At 41.5% G+C, this 26,714-nt stretch overlaps 1 protein-coding gene across 1 annotated transcript in view; it reads left to right on the top strand.

Moving 5' to 3' along the window:
* The first annotated feature begins 377 nt into the window (after window positions 1-377).
* The window catches only part of LOC120029138 (prostacyclin receptor-like), a 44,093-nt gene continuing 17,756 nt past the window's right edge, over window positions 378-26,714 (top strand). Inside the window, exon 1 of the mRNA XM_038974446.1 lies at window positions 378-1,237. Within this exon, the coding sequence (XP_038830374.1) occupies window positions 410-1,237 (828 nt within the window). The 5' untranslated portion in view covers window positions 378-409. The remainder of the gene's footprint in view (window positions 1,238-26,714) is intronic.

Raw genomic sequence — 26,714 nt, 5'->3', positions numbered from 1 at the left:
CAGAAGAGCAACAAGAGAAATGGAAGCAATTTGGGGGAAATCCACTGAATCACAATGATTCAACAATGCCAGCCCATTGGTCACAGACGTCAGTTCAATGTCTAGTTTTGAGTTGTCAACTAACTTGAATTCAACCTGAAATCAACCAAACATGTCACCATGTCATTGGATTTAGGTCAAAAGTTGGGTGGAAAAAAATAGTTTCCCAGGTTGACTCAAGGTCATCAAATTAACATTTTTGCTTGAAATGAGTGGAAAGAATGTTGATTCAACCGTTTTTTGCCCAGTGGAATGGGTCTTAACACTTACCATAGCCCTTTCTGCTGCCAAACAAGGGTGACTTTAAGAGCTTGAGGCGGCACACCACAAAACTGACAGCCTGGCACACACACACACTGAGCCTCGAGTCATGCTGTCGAACGAGAGCTGCGAGAACAGCACCCATATCCACACGGACGGGAACCCGGTGGTGAGCACGGTGATGTTCATCCTGGGGGTGATGGGGAACTTCATCGCCCTGGCCATCCTGGGTGTCCACCGGAAGGAGCGGCGCACCAAGTCCTCCGTCTTCTGCATTCTGGTGACGGGACTGGCCCTCACTGACCTGCTGGGTACCTGCTTCCTCAGCCCCCTGGTGTTTGTGTGCTACGCCCGCCAGCGGTCCCTGCTGGGGCTCACTGGGGACCAGGGACTCTGTGGCCTCTTCGCCTTTGCCATGACCTTCTTCGGCCTGGCCTCAATGCTCATCCTCTGTGCCATGGCCGTGGAGCGCTGCCTGGCCATCAGCCACCCCTATTTTTACTCCAAGTGCGTCCGACGCAGCTTCGCCAAGGTGGCCCTCCTGCTTATCTACGTCTTCACCTGCGCCTTCTGTGTTTTGCCATTCTTCGGCTACGGCCGCCACAAGCAGTACTGCCCGGGCACGTGGTGCTTCATCAAGATGGAGGCGGTGGGCGAGGGGGCGGACGAAGAGAGGAAGGTTCTGGCATTCTCGCTGTCCTACGCCTCGGTCATGGCGCTGCTGATTGTGGCGGTGTTTGTGTGCAACGGGTCGGTGATCGTCAGCCTGTGCCGGATGCACCGCAGCCAGATGACACGGCGTGGTTCGGTGGTGAATGGAGGGAGGAAGAGGAAGATGAGTCTGGGCTGGTTCGGACAGGGGGAGGAGGAGATGGACCACCTGATGCTGCTGGCCTCCATGACGGTCATCTTCGTTGTCTGCTCCTTGCCGCTCACTGTGAGTTGACCTCTGACCTCTCTCTCTCTGACCCATATCCCTGGGTGTTTGTTGTTGTGTGTGTTCATGTATGTGTGTGCATGCGTGTGGCCCCAAGCTATGACTGACCCACGTCCTGTGACTTATCTGCGACTCAAACTCTGTGTGACTCACTGTATTTACTCACTTTTCCTGTGACCGAGTGACCTCTTTTTGTGGCTCTTCAATTGTCTTATCCTCTCTGTCTGGATCTCTCTGTATGTGATTCTGTCTGATACCTAAGTCATGACCCTAGAGTACACTGTCATACTGTGGCTATTAGACATTAAAAACCACTTCGCTCAGCACCTGATCTCTCTCTATACACACGTTCTGTGTAAACAATGGCATGCTGTGCCATCTCGCTCACTGTTAGATCGCTTCAGTGTCTTGATATTGACGTGAAAATAAGAACCACAGTGCTTTTGAGGAAGTATCAGATATGGGAGAAACCTTTGTTCCAAGGAAGAAACTGTTTTTAAAAAACAAGCGGGCCTGTCTCTTCTCCTCTATTCCCAATGGGGCCGTCCTTTATGACATATCCAATGCCCAGAGAGGTTTGGTTGCGTAACCAGACCGTCATTTGGATTGTAAATAAACCCGACCGTTGATGTTTTGCCTCTAATTGAGAGGTGTGTGCTAAACCTGCCAGCCCTGGAGGACTGGATCTGGCCCCTCCCTTCCCAGAGGGCTGTGGGGCGGGTCTCTGCTTGTGGGTGCTGTTCAGTGGGTTTGACACTGAGCTGGGGAGGCACCCTCCTGTCCCTGTCCCTTCTGGCTGTTAACACACACACACACACACACACACACACACACACACACACACACACACACACACACACACACAGCAGACATATGGACATTTTTTGAAATACTGTTAAAGTGAGGGTTGAAACCAAAACAATCTATGTTTTGCTGAAAGTCACTGTTTGAGTGTAAAGATATAAGCCTGCTATCCTTGATTACAAACGAAATAAGCTTGCCAGTTTCCTTTGATTTAAGTTCAATTATTGATTTGTGCTACTAAGTACAGTTGAGTAATGACATTCCAGTTGCCAAAGTAGTTAAAGAGTAACTCCAAGGAATGAGGATGATTGACTGTAATGTCAACTGTTGCCCTTTTTCTTTGAGTCATTCCATACCAATCTTCTCCCTGAGGTCTCTCTGCTGCCTGTGGGTAATACTCCATGATGAGACAGAAAGATGACAGAGCGGTTTTTAAGGAACTGTCTTGTTGCAGTCTGTCAGGATCTGTGGTTGATACCTTAGGGAAATATGCAGGCACGTCCAGACTCCTGAGTCACTTCTTGGACCAGACGGTGTCTGTGGGTGTAGAATTTCCTCCAGCCTCCAGCAATGATTTGGCATACTTGTTGAAATTCAAATCTAACCAAATACTACTAAATGTGTAGATAGAGTCAGTTTGATTCATATGCAGATGGTAAGAACGATTACCCTGCAGGTTGGGCCTGGGCCTATGATACCCGCTAAGCCCCCCCCCCCCCCCCCCCCAAATATAAAAAGGGAACTCAGTCTGGGTCTCAACTTACTGTTGAGGACCTCGTGCGCCATCGTGCATACATCTATTTTGTCCCCCCACACCAAACGCGATCACGACACGCAGGTTAAAATATCAAAACAAACTCTGAACCAATGACATTAATTTGGGGACAGGTCGAAAAGCATTAAACATTTATGGCAATTTAGCTTGTTACCTTGCACTTGCTAGCTAATTTGTCCTATTTATCTAGCTTGCTGTTGCTAGCTAATTTGTCCTGGGATATAAACATTAGGTTGTTATTTTACCTATTTTAAGGTCCTCTACTCCGACAATTAATCCACACGTAAAACGGTCAACTGAATAGTTTCTAGTCATCTTTCCTCCTTCCAGGCGTTTTCATCGTTTAACTTATATGGTGATTGGCATCTAAACGTTCATTGTATTACCACGACTACCGGCGAAACAGTTCGTCTGTCAATCACCCACGTGGGTATAACCAATGAGGAGATGGGAGAGGCAGGACTTGCAGCGCGATCTGCGTCAGAAATAGGAATGACTTCTATTTTAGCCCTTGCCAACGCAGCCTCTCGTTGACGCCCGCGAGCAGGGTGGGTGCAATAATTGAATAACATAGATTCCTAAATGTATTTTGCAACGCTCGGCGCACGCGACGCGAGCGGTGTGGTCAGGGTATTAGAATAGTCGAATATTCAAGGTGCAAATTTAGTTGTGCATCAGCAGTTTCTCTCTTGTTTCTCTTGACAGTCATTCAATTAGACGTCAGCTAACAATTGTTAGATTGGTAAGTTAGTCTAGCCAGCTATCTAAACTTGTAGTAATCATGGCCAAATACCGACCAGGCAAGCAGGGCACGTTAAGGCCATTAATCTGGTGATTAATTGAATAGCCTGTTCTTAAGGAATCACCCAACTGACTGACTCACACACCACCTCATACATGCCATACTGCGTGTGTGTGTGTGTGTGTGTGCTGTGCTGTGTGAATGTGACTATGAGTGGATTAGAGCGAGGTAATAGAGGAGTGTGTCTAGGATGAGACGAGTGCAGTTCAGCATAGTGCATGTCAATGCAGCAGTCTCTCTCTCCTCCCAGCTAAGCCCTGCTGCTTTGCCTACAGCCCCAGACCTGTAGTTAAGATGTGGGTTTAGAGTGTAAGACTGCTGGAACGTGATGGAAACCTGAGCAAGAGGAGATGCAGGATGGAGGAAAGAAACGACTCTAGTTTCTATAATTCCCTCTTTAATATGGTTGAGTGGCAATGGGATAGAGAGTCTAGTTTATGTAATACACTTACCACTCCTGTCAATACTGAGCACACATACAGTACAGTACAGTCCACACACACACACACTTAGACTCACAGGCACGCCGCCGTCTCTCTGTCCAATTCTTATTAATGGAATGCAAACACGTTGATGTAACACTATACAGTAGAGCACAATGCCAGGCGCTGAAGAATAGATGCTTTTTCTGACAGCGGTATGCTTTCAACAACGCCACAAGATCTAGTGAGGCTTGGCTGGAACAAGTGAATATGAGCGAGATGGAAAGAAGAGATAAATATGGTGCATTTGGGCTGATAAGGGGAGGATGTGTTAGCTTTCAATCTGTCTACTCTGGAAGGAATGGATGGGGTGAGGGAGAGGGAGGGAGAGGGAGATTGAAAACCAGAAGAAGAGGAGAAGAGATGAGTAACCAGCTGGACTGATGCTGCTTGATACAGTGTAGGTAGGTCATATTCATGGAAAAGGCTCCGTGACAACTAACGTGAAGTTTGCAGAAGCATATCAAATTTGGTGTAAAATGAAAGCTAAGAGTCAATTATATATATATATATATATATATCTTTTTTTATGAAGGCATATATCAATTCTTCAAACATTTTCCATCCTAAAAATTAGGAATAAGAAAAGGCTTTCTGGTCAAACGGATGGAAAAGGGGTATTTGCCTTCTGTAAGTTTAAGAAATGTTGCCTAGTGTCTTGTCATTCTGCCACCAAAAATATTGAACGTTTACAGAAGTACCAAGTAAAGGTAGACCTACCGATTAGTTAGTGTTTTTACTGAAAGCAATTTGGTTTATGATTTTATTTAAGTGATTCAAATGTGTCATTCGGTTCCCAAATCGGTAACAGAGTGACCAGAAAATCTGTAACAAAATGACTGCAACTGAATTGGCTACAATGGGAATTCATAGTAGTCACCAAGTCACAAGGTACAGTACAGTATAAAACAAGTAGAGTATAGGACAGTACAGTAAAGCACACTAGAGTACAGTATTATTTAGTGTACTGTACTCTACTTAACAATACATTACTCTACACGGCTGTGCTGTGTTCTGCTGTGCTGTACTCTACTCTACTGTGCTAGTCTGTGATGTCCAAACGTGTCTATGATTATAGTCTAGATGTCTATGATTGGTACAGACTTGGTCCATTCCGGACCAACCAAATTTGGTCTTGTTTGGGGGCGGAGCTCATTAGAATAATAGCCAATGTGTAGAATAATACCCAAGCATGAGGATATTACATTTGTCTACCTTCGTGTACCTATTCAGGATATCACCATGAAGAGAATGACATTCATAATTATGCATTTTTTGTATAGTACAGATCAGGGACCCATGATGTCATTCTGTTACCATCATTCTGTTATTGCAGAGGTGTTAAACTCGTTCCATGGAGGGCCTAGTGTCTGCAGGTTTTTCCTTTCAAGACCTAGACAACCAGGTGAGGGGAGTTCTTTACTAATTAGTGACCTTAATTCATCATTCAAGTACAGTCGTGGCCAAAAGTTTTGAGAATGACACAAATATGAATTTCCACAACGTTTGCTGCTTCAGTGTCTTTAGATATTTTTGTCAGATGTTACTATGGAATACTGAAGTATAATTACAAGCATTTCATAATTGTCAAAGGCTTTTATTGACAGTTACATGAAGTTGATGCAAAGATTCAATATTTGCAGTGTTGACCCTTCTTTTTCAAGACCTCTGCAATCTGCTCTGGCATGCTGTCAATTAACTTCTGGGCCACATCCTGACTGATGGCAGCCCATTCTTGCATAATCAATGCTTGGAGTTTGTCAGAATGTGTGGGTTTTTGTTTGTCCACCCGCCTCTTGAGGATTGATCACAAGTTCTCAATGGGATTAAGGTCTGGGGAGTTTCCTGGCCATGGACCCAAGAAATCAATGTTTTATTCCCCGAGCCACTTAGTTATCACTTTTGCCTTATGGCAAGGTGCTCCATCATGCTGGAAAATGCATTGTTCGTCACCAAACTGTTCCTGGATGGTTGGGAGAAGTTGCTCTCGGAGGATGTGTTGGTACCATTCTTTATTCATGGATGGCAAAATTGTGAGAGAGCCCACTCCCTTGGCTGAGAAGCAACCCCACACATGAATGGTCTCAGGATGCTTTACTGTTGGCATGACACATGACTGATGGTAGCGCTCACCTTGTCTTCTCCGGACAATCTTTTTTCCGGATGCCCCAAGCAATCGGAAAGGGGATGCATCAGAGAAAATGACTTTACCCCAGTCCTCAGCAGTCCAATCCCTGTACCTTTTGCAGAAAATCAATCTGTCCCTGATGTTTTTCCTGGGGAGAAGTTGCTTCTTTGCTGCCCTTCTTGACACCAGGCCATCCTCCAAAAGTCTTCGCCTCACTGTGCGTGCAGATGCACTCACACCTGCCTGCTGCCATTCCTGAGCAAGCTCTGTACTGGTGGTGCCCCGATCCCGCAGCTGAATCAAGTTTAGGAGACGGTCCTGGCGCTTGCTGGACTTTCTTGGGTGCCCTGAAGCCTTCTTCACAACAATTTAACCGCTCTCCTTGAAGTTCTTGATGATCCGATAAATGGTTGATATAGGTGCAATCTTACTGGCAGCAATATCCTTGCCTGTGAAGCACTTTTTGTGCAAAGCAATGATGACGGCACGTGTTTCCTTGCAGGTAACCATGGTTGACAGAGGAAGAACAATGATTCCAAGCACCACCCTCCTTTTGAAGCTTCCAGTCTGTTATTCGAACTCAATCAGCATGACAGAGTGATCTCCAGCCTTGTCCTCGTCAACACTCACACCTGTGTTAACGAGAGAATCACTGACATGATGTCAGCTGGTCCTTTTGTGGCAGGGCTGAAATGCAGTGGAAATGTTTTTTGAGGATTCAGTTAATTTGCATGGCAAAGAGGGACTTTGCAATTAATTGCAATTCATCTGATCACTCTTCATAACATTCTGGAGTATATGCTAATTGCCATCATACAAACTGAGGCAGCAGACTTTGTGAAAATTTATATTTGTGTCAATTTCAAAACTTTTGGCCACGACTGTACAAGGGTGGAGCGGAAACCCGCAGACACTTGGTCCTCCTTGGAATGAGTTTGACAGGTTTTATCGGATGTTAATCCACTTCACTTACTGTAGTTCATTAACCAAAATAGATTTTTTCGAACTCAAGGTGTCATATCATAGCGGACACCCCATTCTTTCTGCAGACATTTTTGAACCTTGATTCGTAGTAAATATAGATATTTACAGCATTTTTGGAAAACGTGGTCACATAAAAAACTGAGGGAGATTTTAGTGTCATTCTGTAACCAAACTTTACATCTGTACAGTGCAATTGTGGTTAGAATAAGTCTTGTTCCCCAACACTAAATTTAATCCAGACAGAAAATGTGGTTGTTTAATTAACATTGCAGGCTCAGACCAGTGTTTGATGATGGAGTCTGTAGGTATTTATAATATTTGCTTTGTGGTTTATTCAGGAGGGAATTTTTCAGGTGTGAAAAGGTGAAAGGTACAACAATGTGTAACATAACAGGACTGCAGACATTGCACCAGCTGACAAAGTTCCCTTTTAGACTTCTTTTCATGTTTCAATCTGGAGCCTACTTCTCAAATCTGACTCAAGGTCAGCAGCTATGTGCAGTATTGTAATTTGTTGGTCACTGGCAGACTATTTACCTAGGCCTCTCAGCGCTGTCCATATGGCCTTCAGTTCCCTTTCACCCTGCTTTGATTTCCATCCTGCGTGTGGTTGCATAAAGCGTTTGTGACACGGAGCAGAATAGATTGGTATCGTTAAACGATCGCCCTTGACGCTCTGAGGGCTATTGTGCGTCACTGTGGCCGATCTATCACTCCGAGATGTGACTGTGTTTTGGGATAAGGTTGTGTGTGTGTATGTAATACATCTGTCTGATGTGTATAAGAGCTGAAGTCCTTTTCTCTGGTGAACATTCGATGGTCTGATGCTTTTATCGATTTGATTGTAAATGTCATTGGTTATTTATAGTGCCTTGCAAAAGTATTCAGACCCCTTTAATTTCTTCACATTTTGTTGTGTTGCAAAGTGGGATTCAAATGGATTTAATTGTCATTTTGGTCAACAAAATACTCATGTTAAAGTGGAAGATGATTCATATTTTTTAAAGATGAATATAAAATGAAAGAAATAAAATATAGTCGTAGCATTAGTATTCATTCTCTTTGTTTTAAGCAAGCCTAAATTAGTTGAGGTGTACAATTTGGATTAACAAATCACATAAAAAGCTACATGGACTCACTCTGTGTGAAATAATAGGGGTTGACATGGTTTTTAAATGCTATGTGGATTTTTTTAAAGAAGTACCATACCAAGGATAATTTTTCTATTTGATTTTGAATTTTAAGACCACTTAAAAAATACAAAATACAGAGAATGCCAAGAGTGTGCAAAGCTGTTATGACGGCAAAGGGTGGCTACTTTGAAGAATCTCAAGTATATAATATATTTATTTATATTTATATTTAATATATTATTTCATAGTTTTGATGTCTTCACTATTATTCTACAATGTAGAAAATAATACAAATAAAGAAAAACCCTTCAATGAGTAGGTGTTCTAAAACTTTGGACTGGTACTCTACTTCCATTCATTTTTTCCAACTGGTACCGGGGGACATTCAGACGAGTATTGTGAGGCCTGTGGGCATCCTAGAGCAAAACAACATATTAGTGTGTAGCCCAAAAGGTTCGGACACTACAGACAGAAGTTGGGAGATTGGCTGTACCGACTTCAGACGAATCCCATCTTTCCATAGAGGGGTCATAATAGTTTGTAGGCCAAAACGTTCGGACGCTTAAGGATGTTTTTGAGAGAAGACCGATTTTTAGGGATGTTTCTCCCATTCTTCTCTGCAGATCCTCTCAACCTCTGTCAGGTTGGGTGGGGAGCGTCGCTGCACAGCTATTTTCAGGTCTCTCCAGAGATGTTCGATCAGGTTCAAGTCCCGGCTCTGGCTGGGCCACTCAAGGACATTCAGAGACTTGTCCCGAAGCCACTCCTGCATTGTCTTGGCTGTGTGCTTCGAGTCGTTGTCCTGTTGAAAGGTTAACCTTCGCCCTCAGTCTGAGGTCCTTAGCGCTCTGGAGCAGGTTTTCATCAAGGATCTCTCTGTACTTTGCTCCGTTCATCTTTCCCTCGAGTCCCTGCCTCTGAAAAGCATCCCCACAGCATGATGCTGCCACCACCATGCTTCACCGTAGGGATGGTGCCAGGTTTCCTCCAAACGTGACGCTTGGCATTCAGGCCAAATAGTTCAATCTTGGTTTCATCAGTTCAGAGAATCTTGTGTCTCATGGTCTGTGAGACCTTTAGGTGCCTTTGGCATACTCCAGACGGGCTGTCATGTGCCTTTTACTGATGAGTGGCTTCTGTCTGGCCACTCTACCATAAAGTTCTGATTGGTGGAGTGCTGCAGAGATGGTTGTCCTTCTGGAAGGTTCTCCCATCTCCACAGAGGAACGCTGGAGCTCTGTCAGTGACCATCGGCCCTCCTCCGATTGCTCAGTTTGGCCGGGCGGCCAGCTCTAGGAAGAGTCTTGGTGGTTCCAAACTTCTTCCATTTAAAAACAATGAAGGCCACTGTGTTCTTGGGAACACAGACATTTTTTGGTACCCTTCCCCAGATCTGAACCTTGACACAATCCCGTCTCAGAGCTCTGCGGACAATTCCTTCAACCTCATGGCTTGGTTTTTGCTCTGACATGCACTGTCAACTGTGGGACCTTATACAGACAGGTGTGTGCCTTTCCAAATCATATCCAATCAATTGAATTTACCACAGGTGGACTCCAAGTTGTAGAACCATCTCAAGGATGATCAATGGAAACAGGATTCACCTGAGCTCAATTTCGAGTCTCATAGCAAAGGGTCTCAATACTTATGTAAGTAAACAAGGTATTTCTGTTTTTTATTTTTAATACATTTGCAAGAATTTGCCATTGACACAAAACATGTAAAACGAAAAGTCGGGAAGACCTGGGAGATTCTATTGATGATGATGAATGTATACAGATATGTTAGAATGCCCAGTCATGTTCATATAATCTCAGACATCAATTTATGCAGTTCAAGACCATCCATAGAGGGTAGTAACTGCCCGTGAAACTGAATATTATGCACTCAGAAATGTTATTATTCTGCTGGAGGTGTAAAGCACAAAAGGGGACATATATATATATTTTTATTTTATTTATCTAGCCAAGTCAGTTAAGAACAAATTCTTATTTATAATGACAGCCTACCCGATACCATATGTTGAGGTCTTGTGAACGCTGGCTGAATTCTGACAAAGAGTATGTCCTTTTATCTCAGCATGTCTACGGATTCTGCCTTCTCCCTGTTTTTATTTGCTTTGAAATGTTGATACCGGAGACTGTTATCAGAAGAAACTGTGTAACCAAGCATTTAAAGTGGCTAATAAATGCATTGCCATTCATTGGAAGGTTGGTTATCCTCCCACAATTTATGGAAGAAATGTCAAGTTATGTACAGTATCACTAGATTTGTTTTAAGATTAAGGTTATACTGTGCAACATTCATAAGGTCTGGAAGCCTTATGTGGAATACTGTACGACAAAAGTAGTTTGTATTGAAAACATGTTCACGTCAGGGGAGATTTAGGCAATCGCTAGCTGCTGGGCTGCTCATTCCTGGCCCTGGGAGTCTGCTGTACTGTTGACAGTCTGAAACACCTGAAACCAATAATGTTTCACTAAGATTCTAAAGCTGAGAGGGGTGTGTTGGGTTGGGGCGCTGCGGGGCCGTGGACCCCTCGGGGCAGGACGAGGTGACCCAGGTGTATTGTGTGCAAGTAAAAAGAGCTCTACAGTACTATTAGGCCTATGATATGAATTATATGGATGGTGTACGGTTTCTGTGTGTTAATGTGTAGGTGTATGTGTATGTGTATGTTCAACTTTTGTTTTCCAAACCTTTCCCTTGAGACATAAAAAAAACAACATGGGTAGGAAGTTGTGTAGGGGGCTCGGGTTGGCTGGGCAGTCTGACTGAAATTTGATATAGAGCAGGTATTCCCAAACTGAGGGGTACACACAATGCCGTCGGGGGTACCCCAAATAAAAATGTGATTCACATTTAAAATATATATATACAGTATATATATTTAAAAAAATAAAATCATTCTTCACATTTTCAAACAGTCCATTTATATTTTCCAACAGGGCTAAACATTTGGGTGAGTTTTTTTTCTCGCCTAAGTAGCCTCGTTTCACTGCCAAAAATCAAATGAAACCATCTAGTGTTGTTATTTTGCTGAACACAATGTCAAATACAGGTAGCCTAGTCAAATAATTAACATCCAATCACATTAACCGTTACTCTCTCGCGGGAATACCACTAACTGTCCGTATGTAGCCGAACATAGCTGCTGCTGATGGCGCAAAAGCCATGACAGGGAGACATAGTGGAGTGGTGACGCACGTGCAAGCAGTTGCTCCCGACGCCACTTGGGTACACTGCAGCATCCACCTGACAGCTTAATGCCTGACAGCTTAAAGACGTTTTGAACACTACAGTGAAAATGGTTAACTTTGTTAAAGCAAGGCCCCTGAACTCTCGTGTATTTTCTGTGCTATGCAATGATATGGGCAGCGACCATGTAACACTTTTACAACATACAGGGGTGTGCTGGTTATCAAGGGGCAAAGTATTGACACTTTTTTTTAAATTGAGAGACGAGCTTATAGTTTTCTTTACTGACCACAATTTTCACTTGTCTGACTGCTTGCATGATGACGAGTTTCTCACACGACTGGCCTTTCTGGGTGACGTTTTTTCTCACCTGAATGATCTGAATCTAGGAGTACAGGGACTTTCTGCAACTATATTCAATGTGGGGGACAAAATTGAGGCTATGATTAAGAAGTTGGAGCTCTTAATCACACAGGTCTTTCCATCATTGTATGATTTTTTTGTGTGCAAATGAACTCAAGCTTACGGACAATGTCAAATGTGATATATCGAAGCACCTGAGTGAGTTAGGTGCGCAATTACAGAGGTACTTTCCCGAAACAGATGACACAAACAACTGGATTCGTTATCCCTTTCATGCCCTGCCTCCAGTCCACTTACCGATATCTGAACAAGAGAGCCTCATCGAAATTGCAACAAGCGGTTCTGTGAAAATTTGAATTTAATCAGAAGCCACTGCAAGATTTCTGGATTGGGCTTCGCTCAGAGTATCCTGCCTTGGCAAATCCGCTGTTAAGACACTAATTGATGCCCTTTGCAACCACGTACCTATGTGAGAGTGGATTCTCAGCCCTCACTAGCATTTAAACTAAATACAGGCTCAGACTGTGTGTGGAAAATCATTTAAGACTGAGACTCTCCAAAACAACCCAACATTACAGTGTTATGTGCATCCTTTCAAGCACACTCTTCTCATTAACATGTGGTGAGTTATTCACAATTTTCGATGAACAAATAAGGTTTTATATGTAAGATGGTTAAATAAAGAGCAAAAGGATTTATTATTATTATTTGTGCCCTGGTCCTATAAGATCTCTTTGTAACTTCCCACGAGCCGGGTTGTGACAAATTCACACTCATTCTTATGTTTAATAAATGTATCGTATAGTGTGTGTGTGTGGCAGGCTTACAATGATGGCAGAAAACAACATTTGAGAGTGAGCTACACGCTGGTGCTAGAGGGGGTATGCAGCTGGAGGTTGAACATTTGAAGGGGTACGGGACTATAAAAAGTTTGGGAACCACTGGTGTAAAGCACAGTGGTAATGCATTGGGTATTCAACAAACATTTGGCCGTCTTTTTGAGTGGGTGAAAATAGGTTCTCATCAACGTATCAACCAAGTATTACCCAATTCTCCACGTTGAAATGACATGGTGAGCCCACAATCAAGACATCTTCATTTTGTTATTTGTAGTTAATTCGGACAATTGTCTATAAGAAAATGTGAATTAGGTTGTGTAGATCGGTAGGAAAAGTGTAATCCTTTTGAGATTGAATTTTAAGGCAGCAAAATGTGATTAGTGTGCAAGGGGTGTGTAGACGTTCACTAGCGACTATCATCTCGAGGTAGTGTGTGTGTGCGTGCATTGCTGCATGCATGTTCACCCTCTAGTTAGTCAAATTGTGATTAGTGTAATTCACCCACATGAAAAAAATAGTATAGTATACTATGGTAGAAATACTATAGTATTCACTGTAGTGTTTTTGAAAAGTTAAGTCTGCAAATGACATGACTGTAGTGTCGTTTTTTTTCGAACTGTAGTATGCTGCAGTATTCACTTTATTGTTTTTGAGGAGTGTAGCACATTTTCCATAACCTGTAGGACAGAGCCTGGATAGGTCAGAGCTTCTGCTCGTTTCTATAAGCTAAGATAACCTCTTCTCCCTCAGTCAGTGTGATAAGAGGTTAAGAATCATGCAAGTTGATCATAACAAACCCTTTTAAGTGTGAAAGATGTGGGAGTGCAGCACTGCGTGGTCCTTTGTTTTGGTCTGTGTGCTATTGCTCAAAGGCACATTTAACAGATTTTTCACCTAGTCGGCTTGGCAACCTTTCGGTTACTGGCCCAACGCTGTTAACCACTAGGCTACCTGCTTCCCCTGCTGCATACCTTATCCTGCTGTTGTCACAGTTCCGCATGTCTAGTTTGGAGTCTTCCGGAGAGTAGATGTGCTCTGTGAAAGAGATAACAAACCCACTTCCATGACCTCTCCCCCTGTTATTTCCTTACTATATATGGTTAACACATGCCCATTCATCTGACAGGGCCAGACTAATAGCCTGCCTGTAGCGTGCCTTGCACCTCATTGACCCTCAACCCTATCCCTCCCCCGTACGTCCCCTAACCACCCTCTAGGGAACTACCCACATGGAAAAATACTATAGAATACTACAGTACTTGCTATAGATTTCTATAGTAAACTGCAGTATACTGTAGAATACTAAACTACACTGTAGTATCCCTCGATAATGTGTAGTACTTACTGTAGAATGTTGTAGTATACTGTAGAGTACTACAGTATATACTACAGTGTTATCTGGAGACAAAAAACACTAGTAAATACTACAGTAATGTCTGAAAAAATACTACAGACACCAAAAATACTACACTTTTCTAAATTATAGTAAATACTACAGTATTTGATTTGCATATACCATGCCCATTCCCCTCCACCATATCGCAGTTTGTGACACCATAAGTAAGAAACCTACATGTCAAGTGTAGGCCATATTGTTTTCCCCACAGATTATTGAAAATGTGGTCTTTAACTATTTCTCCAGTAGGTTTCCTGAAGGAGAAAGCCTCCACTTCTGTGTCAAAAATGTTTAAAAAAAGACTATAGTATATACTACGATCTGCAAAAACACTACATTAATTACTGTAGTATAAACTACAGTTTTCTTTTACTACAGTGTTTATACTAGAGTTAACTGCATATATATTTTTCTTTATTTAACCAGGCAAGTCACTTAAGAACAAATTCTTATTCACAATGACGGCCTAGGAACAGTGGGTTAACTGCCTTGTTCAGGGGCAGAATGACATAATTTTACCTTGTCAGCTCAGGGATTCGATTTAGCAACCTTTCGGTTACTGGCCCAATGCTCTAACCACTAGGCTTCCTGCCGCTCCTAAATATACTACAGTCAATACCACAGTAAAGTCAGCAAAAACACTACAGTGAATACTATAGTATTTATACCATGGTATACTATAGTATTTTTTTAGTGCGGGTGAAGCATCAGTCAGGGCACTTCAGGTTACTCATCAATACAGAGATCAAAAGAGGGCAGGGTAGAAATTGGGAAAGAGGGATATGGGATCAGTGATTCTACTAGGCACTTCCATAACACTTTAGTGTACAGTAAGCACAAAAGTGTTGAAATGTTAACATTGGCACCTACATACGCAAAACCTCTATCAACATCGGTCCAAAACACTATTTAAGCCAAAAGATGCTTTGGTTGAATGACTCAGGTTCTAGATTGACATTTCGTACTTTGCCTTGCTCAGCAGTATAATATTGACCTGTTCTTCTGCAATTATATGTCTGTGACCTCCGTAACGTTCAAAGGGTACTTTGTTAATGGCTTTTGCAATGTTCCAATGAATGTTCCGTTGTCTATATGTTGTACAGCCGTTGAGGCTAACGTGCCTTTGTCATGGGTCCCAGCCTGAGAAATGTCCTTCTCTTTCAGTCTGGAAATTCCAATGTAATCACATGAACTAAGCAGATCCCGACTGTGGGATCTGTCACGCCTGCTCCCGCTCCCCCTCCCTGGCGCTCGAGGGCGCCAAGCTACCCGTCTTTACACGCACCTGGCACCATCATTACGCGCAGCAGCGCTCGTTGGATTCACCTGGACTCCTTCACGTGGCTGATTGCCCCTGTATATCTGTCTGTTCCTCGGTGGTGTTCCCTGTGTCCGCGTTAATTCTTGTTATGTGTTCCTGTCCAGACGCTGTCCCTGTTCTGTTTCATGTCCGTCAGCTATTAAACCTTCACCCCTGTACCTGCTTCTCATCTCCTGCGTCGATCCTTTTCAGGATCTGAGTGGGAAAGAAGACAAAATCCCAGTGTGACGCTGAGGCTACTTTGAGCAAAGATTAGCTTGTAAGGTAAGGGGAGCTGTTTGCTGTTCTCTGGTAATGTAATGCCAACTGGCCTTAGAAAGGCATTCACCGCTCAATAATAGCTAGTGTTGCATGTGTGGGGAGAAGTCATCCAATCATCGATCCATATGAAAGTTTAGGCCTTACTGGATGGAGAGAATCCTGTAAAGGGGAGAGTGAGTGAAACACTTAGACAAGCCAGAGCCTCCATTTAGTCCCAGGTGCTCTAGGCAGGATTTAAAGAAATCGAGAACCCTATTGTCAGGATCATCCAGGTCTCTGGTGGAAAGGTCACCACTGTGTTGTGATAAAAAGCCAGCCTTTGTGACCTGAACAAAAAGAATTCCGTCTCTGAATGAATTAGGACTCACACACACCAGTGCAGCAGGCTCTCTGTGTATGTCTCCGCCCTCCAGATCTACTAGTAATTGCTGTGTCCAAAGGCTCCCAGGCACAGCTTTAAACGCTGTTATGTTACGTCTCAGTGAAACACAATGTTCTGTTTAGTCTAAATCACTAACTGCTCACAGACAACTGGTTCAGATGGGTTTGGCAGTGCACAGACTCAGCCACCACAGATGGGGTGACGTTTGGCGCGTCACACTTTCCACCTGCCCCTGTACCCACACGTCCAATGTGTGGCACAGAGGGATTAAGGTAAACGTATCACAGGAGCAGGAAGGATATATCCTGCAGGATAAATGTCCACCCTTTGTCGTTGGCATCGAGAGAATGATTGACAGTGGTGAGCTGTTGCAGGAAGATCTTGAACAGATATTGCACAGAGAGAGAAAGAGAGGGGAAACTGAGGTTTGGGGAGGGAGAAGAAGAGCGAGAGAGAGAGAGACTATTATTGCTATTGAGAAAGGCCGCCATAGGCAGACCTGGCTCTCAAGAGAAGACAGGCTATGTGCACACAGAATTTGAAAACAAACCCAATTTTGATAAACGTCACCATGAGCCATCCCCTCATAGTAGCTGGCAGCATGATGCCACCCTGTTAGTCCTACTGACCTCAGGTAGCCCGGCTTCTTCACTAAGAGGTGGAGCAATCGGCTGAAGTCCTGCATGCTGATCAATGGATGGCTCGGGACTCGTTTGTTAATTTATTTACTAACAGGAGGTCCTTACCATCTGGTGGTTTGTTTGGGGTATAGATTGATTTGTTGGTCTGGTGGACGATGGAGTGGTAGATACATTGCTGTTTTTACAGAGGTTGGAGTGCGCAGTAATATTTGATATGCGAATATACAGTATATTGTATATACATTACATGCGACTCATAATAAGACTAAGCAGTTAGCCTATTAAAATGCTTGTCTGACTCCATAAAGATAATTAGCAATATGCAAGAGACTATGGTTGTGTTACAGTAATAGGCAATAAATAAATGTCTGACAATGGAATTTGAAATACAAGTGTATTTAATTACTTTGTAAAATGAATGGATTCACATACAAGGCATGAAGCTTGAGTTTACAAAGCATTAACAAGCATTACAGGGCATTGTTCCAAGCATGGTCAGCGAGAGAGAGGGAGAGATCGTAGCCTGAAAGGCCATGCCCCAAAAGTCCATGGTGTGGAGAGAGAAAGAAAGAAGGAGAGTATCACCACAGCAGGTCAGGAACAAAAAAGTGCTAGAACAATGGAGCTAAGACCCTTTCTTAAGTGTCTGAGTGTTCTGGATTCAAAATCTGAGTTGTGGTACAATAGTATTGGTTTAAAGTTAACCTCCGATCAGGTGTCAGATCTACGTGATGCGACCTCTCCTTCTCAGAGGTGAGACAATGGGAGATCAACACAGAGAATGCTGAATTCCTAAGAGGAACTTCTTGCGTACAGTTCATAAGAGTCGGGCTGCCCTACAAGGTTAAGCATAGAGAGAGGAGTGATGCACTGACATGAACCTTTACAGACCTCATTTCAAAATGTACATTCACGAAGAATAGTTCCCAATGTAGTTGGTCCATTTCTTTTCCATTAGCCTTTACCTTGTAAAGGAAGAAGGATTAAGCTTCATTCTGTTCTGCCCTCTCTCTCTCTCTCTCTGTCTCTCTGTCTCTGTCTCTCTGTCTCTGTCTATGTCTCTCTTTGTCTCTGTCTCTCTTTGTCTCTGTCTCTCTTTGTCTCTGTCTCTCTTTGTCTCTGTCTCTCTTTGTCTCTGTCTCTGTCTCTGTCTCTGTCTCTGTCTCTCTCTCTCTCTCTCTCTCTCTCTGTCTCTGTCTCTGTCTCTGTCTCTGTCTCTCTCTGTCTCTCTGTCTCTCTGTCTCTCTGTCTCTCTGTCTCTCTCTCTGTCTCTTTCTCTCTCTCTTTCTCTCTCTCTCTCTCTGTTTCATTTACAGTAAACATTACACACACAGAAGTCCCGAAAGTCTACATACAGTGTTGTAACAATGTGCAAAAAGTACAAAAGGGAACATAAATAAACATAAATATGGGTTGTATTTACAATGGTGTTTGTTCTTCACTGGTTGCCATTTTCTTGTGGCAACAGATCACAAATCTTGCTGGAATATTTTGATTCTGTACAGACTTCCTTCTTTTCACTCTGTCCGTTAGGTTTGTATTGTGGAGTAACTACAATGTTGTTGATCCATCCTCAATTTTCTCCTGTCACAGCCATTAAACTCTGTAACTGTTTTAAAGTCACCATTGGCCTCATGTTGAAATTCCTTTCCAGCAACTAAGCTAGGAAGGATGCCTGTATCTTTGTAGTGACTGGGTGTATTGATATTAGCTACTCAAGCTAAAGTTCTTCAGAGACCCGTCCCTGCTGTGAGTGATGCAAGACCAGCTCAGTGTTGCAGGCTGGTGTATTTGTACTTGTTATGGATCCCCATTAGCTGCTGCCTTACTCTTCCTGGGGCCCTGCAAAATTAAGGCAGTTATACAATTTTAAAAACATTACAATACATTCATTACAGAATTCACAACACACTTAAGTGTGTGCCGTCAGGCCCATACTCCACTACCACATATCTACAACGCAAAATCCATATGTACTTGTGTATAGTGCGTATGTTATCGTGTGTGTACGCATGTGTCTGTGCCTATGTTTGTGTTACTTCACAGTCCCTGCTGTTCCATAAGGTGTATTTTTACCTGCTTTTTAAATATGATTCTACTGCTTGCATCAGTTACCTGATGTGGAATAGAGTTCCATGTAGTCATGGCTCTATGTAGTACTGTGCGCCTCCCATAGTCTGTTCTGGACTTGGGGACTGTGAAGAGACCTCTGGTGGCATGTCTTGTTGGGTATGCATGGGTGTCTGAGCTGTGTGCTAGTATTTTAAAGCAGACAGCTCGGTACCTTCAGCTTGTCAACACCTCTGACTTCCTCATTACTTGTTTTTGTAAATCTCTCTTCCACTTTGAGCCATGAGAGATTGACATGCATGTCATCAATGCTAGCTCTCCATGTACTTTTAAGGGCCAGCCGTGCTGCCCTGTTCTGCAATTTTCCCAAGTCACTCTGTGGCACTTGACCACACGACTGAACAGTAGTCCAGGTGCGACAAAACCAGGGCCTGTAGGACCTGCCTTGTTGATAGTGTTGTTAAAAAGGCAGAGCAGCGCTCTATTATGGACAGACTTCTCTCCATCTTAGCTACTGTTGTATCAATATGTTTTGACCAGGACAGTTTACAATCCAGGGTTACTCCAAGCAGTTTAGTCACCTCAACTTGCTCAATTTCCACATTATTCATTACGAGATGTAGTTAAAGTTTAGGGTTTAGTGAATGATTTGTCCCAAATACAATGCTTTTAGTTTAGGAAATATTTAGGACTAACTTATTTTTTCCTACCCATTCTGAAACTAACTGTAGCTTCTGTTAAGTGTTGCAGTTATTTCAGTCGCTGTAGTAGCTGACGTGTATAGTATTGAGTCATCCGCATGCATCCGCATTACTCAAAGCCAGTGGCATGTCGTTAGTAAAGATTGAAAAAAGCAAGGGGCCTAAACAGCTACCCTGGGGAATTCCTGCTTCTACCTGGATTATGTTTGAAAGGCTTCCATTAAAGAACATCCTGTTCTGTTAGACAAGTAACTCTTTATCCACATTATAGCAGGGGGTGTAAAGTCATAACACACACGTTTTTTCCAGCAGCAGAATATGATTGATAATGTCAAAAGCTGCACTGAAGTCTAACAAGACAGCCCCCACAATAATTTTATCAGCAATTTCTCTCAGCCAATCAGTAATTTGTGTATGTGCCGTGCTTGTTGAGTGTCCTTTCCTATATGCGTGCTGAAAGTCTGTTGTCAATTTGTTTACTGTGAAATAGCATTGTATCTGGTCAAACACCATTTTCTCCAGAAGTTTACTAAGGGTTGGTAACAGGCTGATTGGTCGGCTATTTGAGCCAGGGCTTTATTATTCTTGGGTAGCGGAATGCCTTTAGCTTCCCTCCATGCCCGAGGGCACACTTTCTAGTAGGCTTAAATTGAAGATAGGAGTGGCAATATTGTTCGCTATTATCCTCAGTAATTTTCCATCCAGATTGTCAGACCCCGGTGGCTTGTTATTGTTGATAGACAACAATATTTTTTTCACCTCTTCTACACTGACTTTACGGAATTTAAAAGTACAATTATTTTCTATCATAATTTGGTCAGATATACATGGATGTGTAGTGTCAGCGTACCTAAGTTTGTTTATCTTGCCAATGAGAAAGTCATGAAAGTAGTTGACAATATCAGTGGGTTTTGTGATAAATGAGCCATCTGATTCAATGAATGATGGAGCCGCGTTGTCTTTTTTTTTTTTTTTTTTTTTTTTTTTGGGGGGGGGTGGATCAGCTTAATATTGCGGAAAGAATGTTGCTTCCAATGTAATTGTCTGCATCATTTCCAATCCCCCATATTTTTTTGGGTAAATATATATATCCATTCACGTATGCATACATATACACATATATACATACACATACCTACATAGACATACATACTTTTTTAAAGAGTATACCTTTATTATTATTCCCCGCAAACCCTACCACCGATCCCCCAATTGGAGTAAACTGATAAACATTTCTGTTTTTACCTTCAATTTATACATCTTATACACATTTTACAGACACAGTCTACTTTATAATAGTTCTCTCTTGTTTGTTCTTAGTCCTTCCTCTATTTCTGTTGTCCATCCAGTTTGATTTCCACTTGTAACTGTGCTATTTCACAATAGCTCCGCACCTATACACATTTCACAGATCCCGTATGCCCTACATTGTTTATCTTGTTATTAGTCCCACCCTTCAGCTCCACTCAACCTTTCCCATCTATCTTCCAACATCATCCATTTCGGATTTTTATTTGCCATATATTTTTCAACTGTGCTGTGATGCTTCACAAAAGATTTGAATCTTCCTATTCTCATAGCTTCCACGGATTGTAAATTAAAAATAAACATTTTTGCTAAAATAATTATTATATTATTGATTGATTGACTATGGCTTTTCAAATCCCCCAGTATTGCTATCTGTAGCGTTAGTTCTACGCAAATGTTGCAATTCTTCAACCATTCCTGGACCTGTGACCAAAAACGAGCTACATGCGGACAATACCAAAATAAATGGTCTAATGACTCTGCCTCCTCACAGCAGAATCTACAGAGCTGGGAAGATTGTATCCCCCATATATATAACATTCTATTAGTTGCAAGAATTTTGTACAATAATTTAAATTGAAAAATTCGAAGTTTTGAATCCGGCGTTGTTTTGCGTATCAATTCATAAACCATGTGCCATGGAATGGGTACATCGAAAATCTCTTCCCAACTATTTTGCAATTTATATGGCACAGCTGTAAGTTTTTTGGTCCTTAAATGAAATTGGTATATGTTTTTATTTATCACACTTTTCTTTAACCATTTATGTTCTTTAATATAAGGCCGACATACAAGTTCCTTACTTTTATCCCCTTCCACCTGCCTCTTCCATTTTTGTGGTAATGCCGCAATTAATTGGTTGTAATTTTGGGTAGAGCAGACATTTCCATATGTCTGTGTTAGCTGCATGTGTGACATTACTCCACCAGTCCTATTTATGATATCATTCACAAAAATTATACCTTTTTTAAACATTTCTTCGATAAATACAGTTTTTTTTATCAATTACTATATTTGAATTTAACCACAAGATTTGTTGTACTATTTGTTCCGTCCTTTCAGGTGGATTAAACTGAAATTGCAACCAACTTTCTAAGGCTTGTTTAAAAAATAAAGATATTTTGGAAATTATTTCCTTTTCAAGCAACCGAAAGTGAGCAGGTGTAATCTGAATAAAGGGAAAAAGGCCCTTCTTGAACATAGGATGAGACATTCGTACCAATCTACTAGAGAACCAGTTTGGATTTAAGTATAACTTTTGTATGACTGATGCCTTTAGTGAGAGGTCTAATGCTTTAATATTTAATAATTTCTGCCCTCCGAATTCATATTCGTTATATAAATAGGCCCTTTTAATTTTATCTGGCTTGCCGTTCCAAATAAAATTGAATATTTTTTGTTCATATAATTTAAAAAGCAGGTCACTAGGTGTAGGCAAAACCATAAGCAAATAGGTAAACTGTGATATGATTAAAGAGTTAATCAGGGTGATTTTCCCACAAATAGACAGGTATTTTCCTTTCCATGGTAGCAAGATCTTATCTATTTTTGCTAACTTTCTATAAAAATTTATTGGAGTGAGATCATTTCTTTCTTTTGGGATTTGTATACCGAGTATGTCCACATCACCGTCAGACCATTTAATTGGTAAACTACATGGCAATGTAAAATGTGTATTTTTTAGTGATCCAATACGTAATATGGTACATTTATCATAATTTGGTTTTAATCCAGAGAGGATAGCAAATGTATCTAGATCCTCTAAGAGGCCGTGGAGAGTTTCTAGTTGTGGTTTTAAAAGAAAACATGAATCATCAGCGTACAATGGCACCTTAGTTTTTAGGCCCTGGATTTCTAATCCCTTAATATTAATGTTTGATCTAATTTTAACAGCTAACATTTCGATGGCAATAATAAATAGATATGCCGATAGTGGACAACCTTGTTTTACTCCTCTAGATAGTTTAAAACTTTCTGAGATGTAGCCATTATTTACTATTTTACACCTAGGGTTACTATACATAATTTTTACCCATTTTATAAGAGATTCCCCAAAATTGAAATATTCTAGGCATTTATATATAAACTCCAGTCGTACTTTATCAAAAGCCTTTTCAAAATCAGCTATGAAAACCAGGCCTGGTGTCCCCGATATTTCATAGTGTTCCATTGTTTCCAGTACTTGCCTTATATTATCTCCAATGTATCGTCCATGTAAAAAACCTGTCTGATTAGGATGAATAATATCTGACAAAACTTTTTTTATTCTATGCGCCAAGCATTTTGCTAGGATTTTTGCATCACAACACTGAAGTGTAAGAGGTCTCCAATTTTTTAAATGGACTGGATCTTTATATATACCACTTGGGTCCTGTTTCAGTAATAATGATATCACACCTTCTTGTTGCGTGTCTGATAATCTATCATTTATATAGGAGTGGTTAAAACAAGCTAATAATGGTCCTTTGAGTATATCAAAAAAATGTTTGTATACTTCCACTGGTATGCCATCCAGTCCTGGAGTTTTCCCATCCTTAAAGGCCCCAATTGCATCAAGTAGTTCCTCCTCTGTAATTAGGCCTTCACATGAGTCTTTCTGTACAGATGTTAATTTTACATTATTATTAGGGAAAAAATCCATACAATTAGTTTCAGTTAGTGGAGATGGAGGAGCCTGAAACGAAAATATATTCTTAAAGTACTTTACTTCCTCTTTCAAAATATCATTTGGTGAATCATGCGTGACTCCATCATTTGTAACAAGTTTTAATACGTTTTTTTTGGTAGCATTTCTATATTGACGATTGAAAAAGAATTTGGTGCATTTTTCCCCATATTCCATCCAGTTCGCTTTATTTTTGTAATATATTACACTGGATCTTTCTTGAATAAGTTCCTCCATTTCTTTTTGTTTTTCCTCTAACTTATTCTGTGCCTCTATGGTACCGTTTTTATTGTTATCTAACTGTACTGTTAGTCCTTCAATTTCCTTTGTTAATATGGACTCTTTTGATCGAAATTGCTTTTGTTTTATAGATGAGTACTGAATTGCATGGCCTCTAAAGGCACACTTAAAAGTGTCCCATACAATATGGGGATCTGCTGTACCTATGTTATGTCTAAAAAAGTCAGTTATAAATTCTTCTGTCCTAGTTCTAAACAATTTATCATCTAGTAGGCTTTGATTAAATTTCCAATATCCTCGCCCACGTGGAAATTCTGTAAGAGTAATATATATGCCAATTATGTGATGGTCCGACCGCATTCTGTCCCCTATCAAACACTTTTTAACTTTTGGTGCCAGAGAGAATGATATAAGAAAGTAGTCAAGGCGACTAGCTTGATTAAGCCTCCGCCATGTATATCTCACTAGGTCAGGGTATTTAAGTCTCCATATATCCACTAATTCCAATACATCCATGACATTCCTGATTTCCTTAAGTGCCTGAGGGTGATAGTTTGTAGTGTGATTTCCTTTCCGGTCCATAGAGGTATTTAAGACCGTATTAAAATCTCCCACTATAATAATAGAGTCTAGTGTTGCTTGTAGAGTTGATACATTCTTATATATATTGTCAAAGAAGCTTGGATCATCATTATTCGGACCGTATAGGTTAATAAGCCATATCTGTTTATTGTCCAATAACATATTTAAAATAATCCATCTACCTTGAGGATCTGTTTGGACAAGTTGCACATTTGGATCAAAGTTATTATTAATTAAAACCATCACCCCTTTTGAATTTCTTTGCCCATGGGAGAAATATATTTTGCCCCCCCAGTTCTTTTTCCACAAAACTTCATCTAAAACTGTCGAATGGGTTTCCTGTAAACAGTAGATATTATAATCCTTCTCTTTTAGCCAGGTAAATACTGATCGTCTTTTCTTATTATCTGCTAAGCCATTACAATTGTAACTGGCTATACTTATTTCACCACTTACCATAATGAGACACACCTTTCAATTATTTTTATCAAAATATATGTTTGTAAACGTCCTATTAAAAAGTAACATAATGATTGAGTGTCTATATAGTTGTACCATGACATTTGCATCTCCACTAAGCAAACCTCCAATTGGTCCCCACTATTCCACCCGCCAAAAGCCCCCATCTCGAGTTGGGTTGTCATCCCAATGCCCGGCAGACCACCCCCGACCCCCCGCATCGCACAGCCCCGGACCGACTGGGATCCATCCTTCGAAAAGTGCACACAGCACCATCCACCGAACCGAAGCAGATCCATTGCCAAATGCATTTCCATCGCCCTCACCTCGATTTTTATTACATATTGCTGTGAATCATCCTCTATAGTCCCTAACATCTTTTACTTCTTCCTTCGCAACAGTTGTGGGATACACACATACACCCACACACATTCAGCCCTTACCCCCACACAACCATAAGCTCACCCTCTCAACAATTGCACCATCCCAGAGCCCAACTCAAGATGGGTCATGATTTACAAATGTACTTGCAGTTGCAGCTGCATGAGAAGGCCTGCAAGACCGCGCAAAAAATGAGCATAAATGTAGAGATTTATTTACCATTGTCACATCCTAGATGATGGAGGTCAAATGTACACCTTCTTCCTGAAACACCCACAATACGGTCATCCATTTTGACCATGTTCCCAAGCATCTCCATGCAGTCCGATTGGTTTCGTGCCACCAGGGGCACAATAATATACCCCCTCTCTGAATGTCCGAGTGTGACCCCCTCCCCATGGGTTACTGCAGCTAGTGTTGCCAGCACTGCCACTGCCTGGGTGGGGGCACCCCACCGGAATCCCCACCGGCTAGGTACAAGGTCGTCAAGGTTCTCATTAGCAGCTTTGAGAATTTCCTTGTTTATTATGCTCTCCCTTTAGGGGGCTTTGGCTTTGCAGGACCAACCCTGCCAAGCAGGCTCAGAATCTTGAGGGGGCAGTGCTGCTCATGGTCCCTGTCCTCATTTTGGCTGCATACAGACCGTTTACAGCATGCACATAAAACAGTTAGTGACTTCTCCTTAGTATCTGGGCCATTCATGTGGGTGTCTAGGGTATAGGGCCATGGACCGTACCATTAAAATAGGATAATAAATAATTAGATATAATTTATTTTAAAAATGTAGTTCCCCATGATAGGACAATAAATAAATAAGACGTATAATTCATTATAAAAGTATATCCATCATTTGAACAACATTGAAAGCCCTCTCATACCCGGCCCACAGCAATACACTGGCTCTGGGATATGCAACTATTTCATTACTCACTCACTCGACTTTCCAAACATAACAAATAAAAATAAACACACACCACACCATCCACACATACTGTGCCTTCTGTTTACTTAGTTTTTATCTTCACTATGTAGAAATAGTGCTTGTGTTCAATTAGTTATATGTGAAGATTTATAGAAAAGCTATATTTTGTATTGTATTGTTACAATCAGTAACCGGGCTTGAATTGTGTTTATTTTCCTCATCTATGAGAACTTTGTAATTTTTAAAATAACCATGGAGTAATCTTTGTGTCTCTGAACAACTGGTTATCAATATATAGTTTATCCACGACGAGAGCTATTCGTTTCGCTTTTAATCTATTTTCTTTGAAAATTGGATACAGAACTTTGCGCCGTTCTGCAATTTCTTTCGGAAACTGATCATTCATGCCAATTTTGGTCCCAGCAAGTCTTTTACCCAGGCTTTTAACCATTATTTTATCTTTAAATGAAGCAAATTTGGCAACGATTGGGCGTTCGTACCTCTGCCCTCTCTGTCCGAGGCGGTGTACACGTTCAAGTTGGATCTTATCGATAACTTCGCGTGGAATCTGAAGCGCTGCAAAAAGGAACTCTCTAACTACAGATTCAGGAACCTCTCCTTCTTTCTCTTGGATACCTGT

This window comes from Salvelinus namaycush, chromosome 34, assembly GCF_016432855.1.
Source record: "Salvelinus namaycush isolate Seneca chromosome 34, SaNama_1.0, whole genome shotgun sequence".
Lineage (NCBI taxonomy): Eukaryota > Metazoa > Chordata > Actinopteri > Salmoniformes > Salmonidae > Salvelinus > Salvelinus namaycush.
The sequence above is the reverse complement of the archived record's forward strand: the minus strand, read 5'-3'. Positions and strand labels throughout refer to the sequence as shown.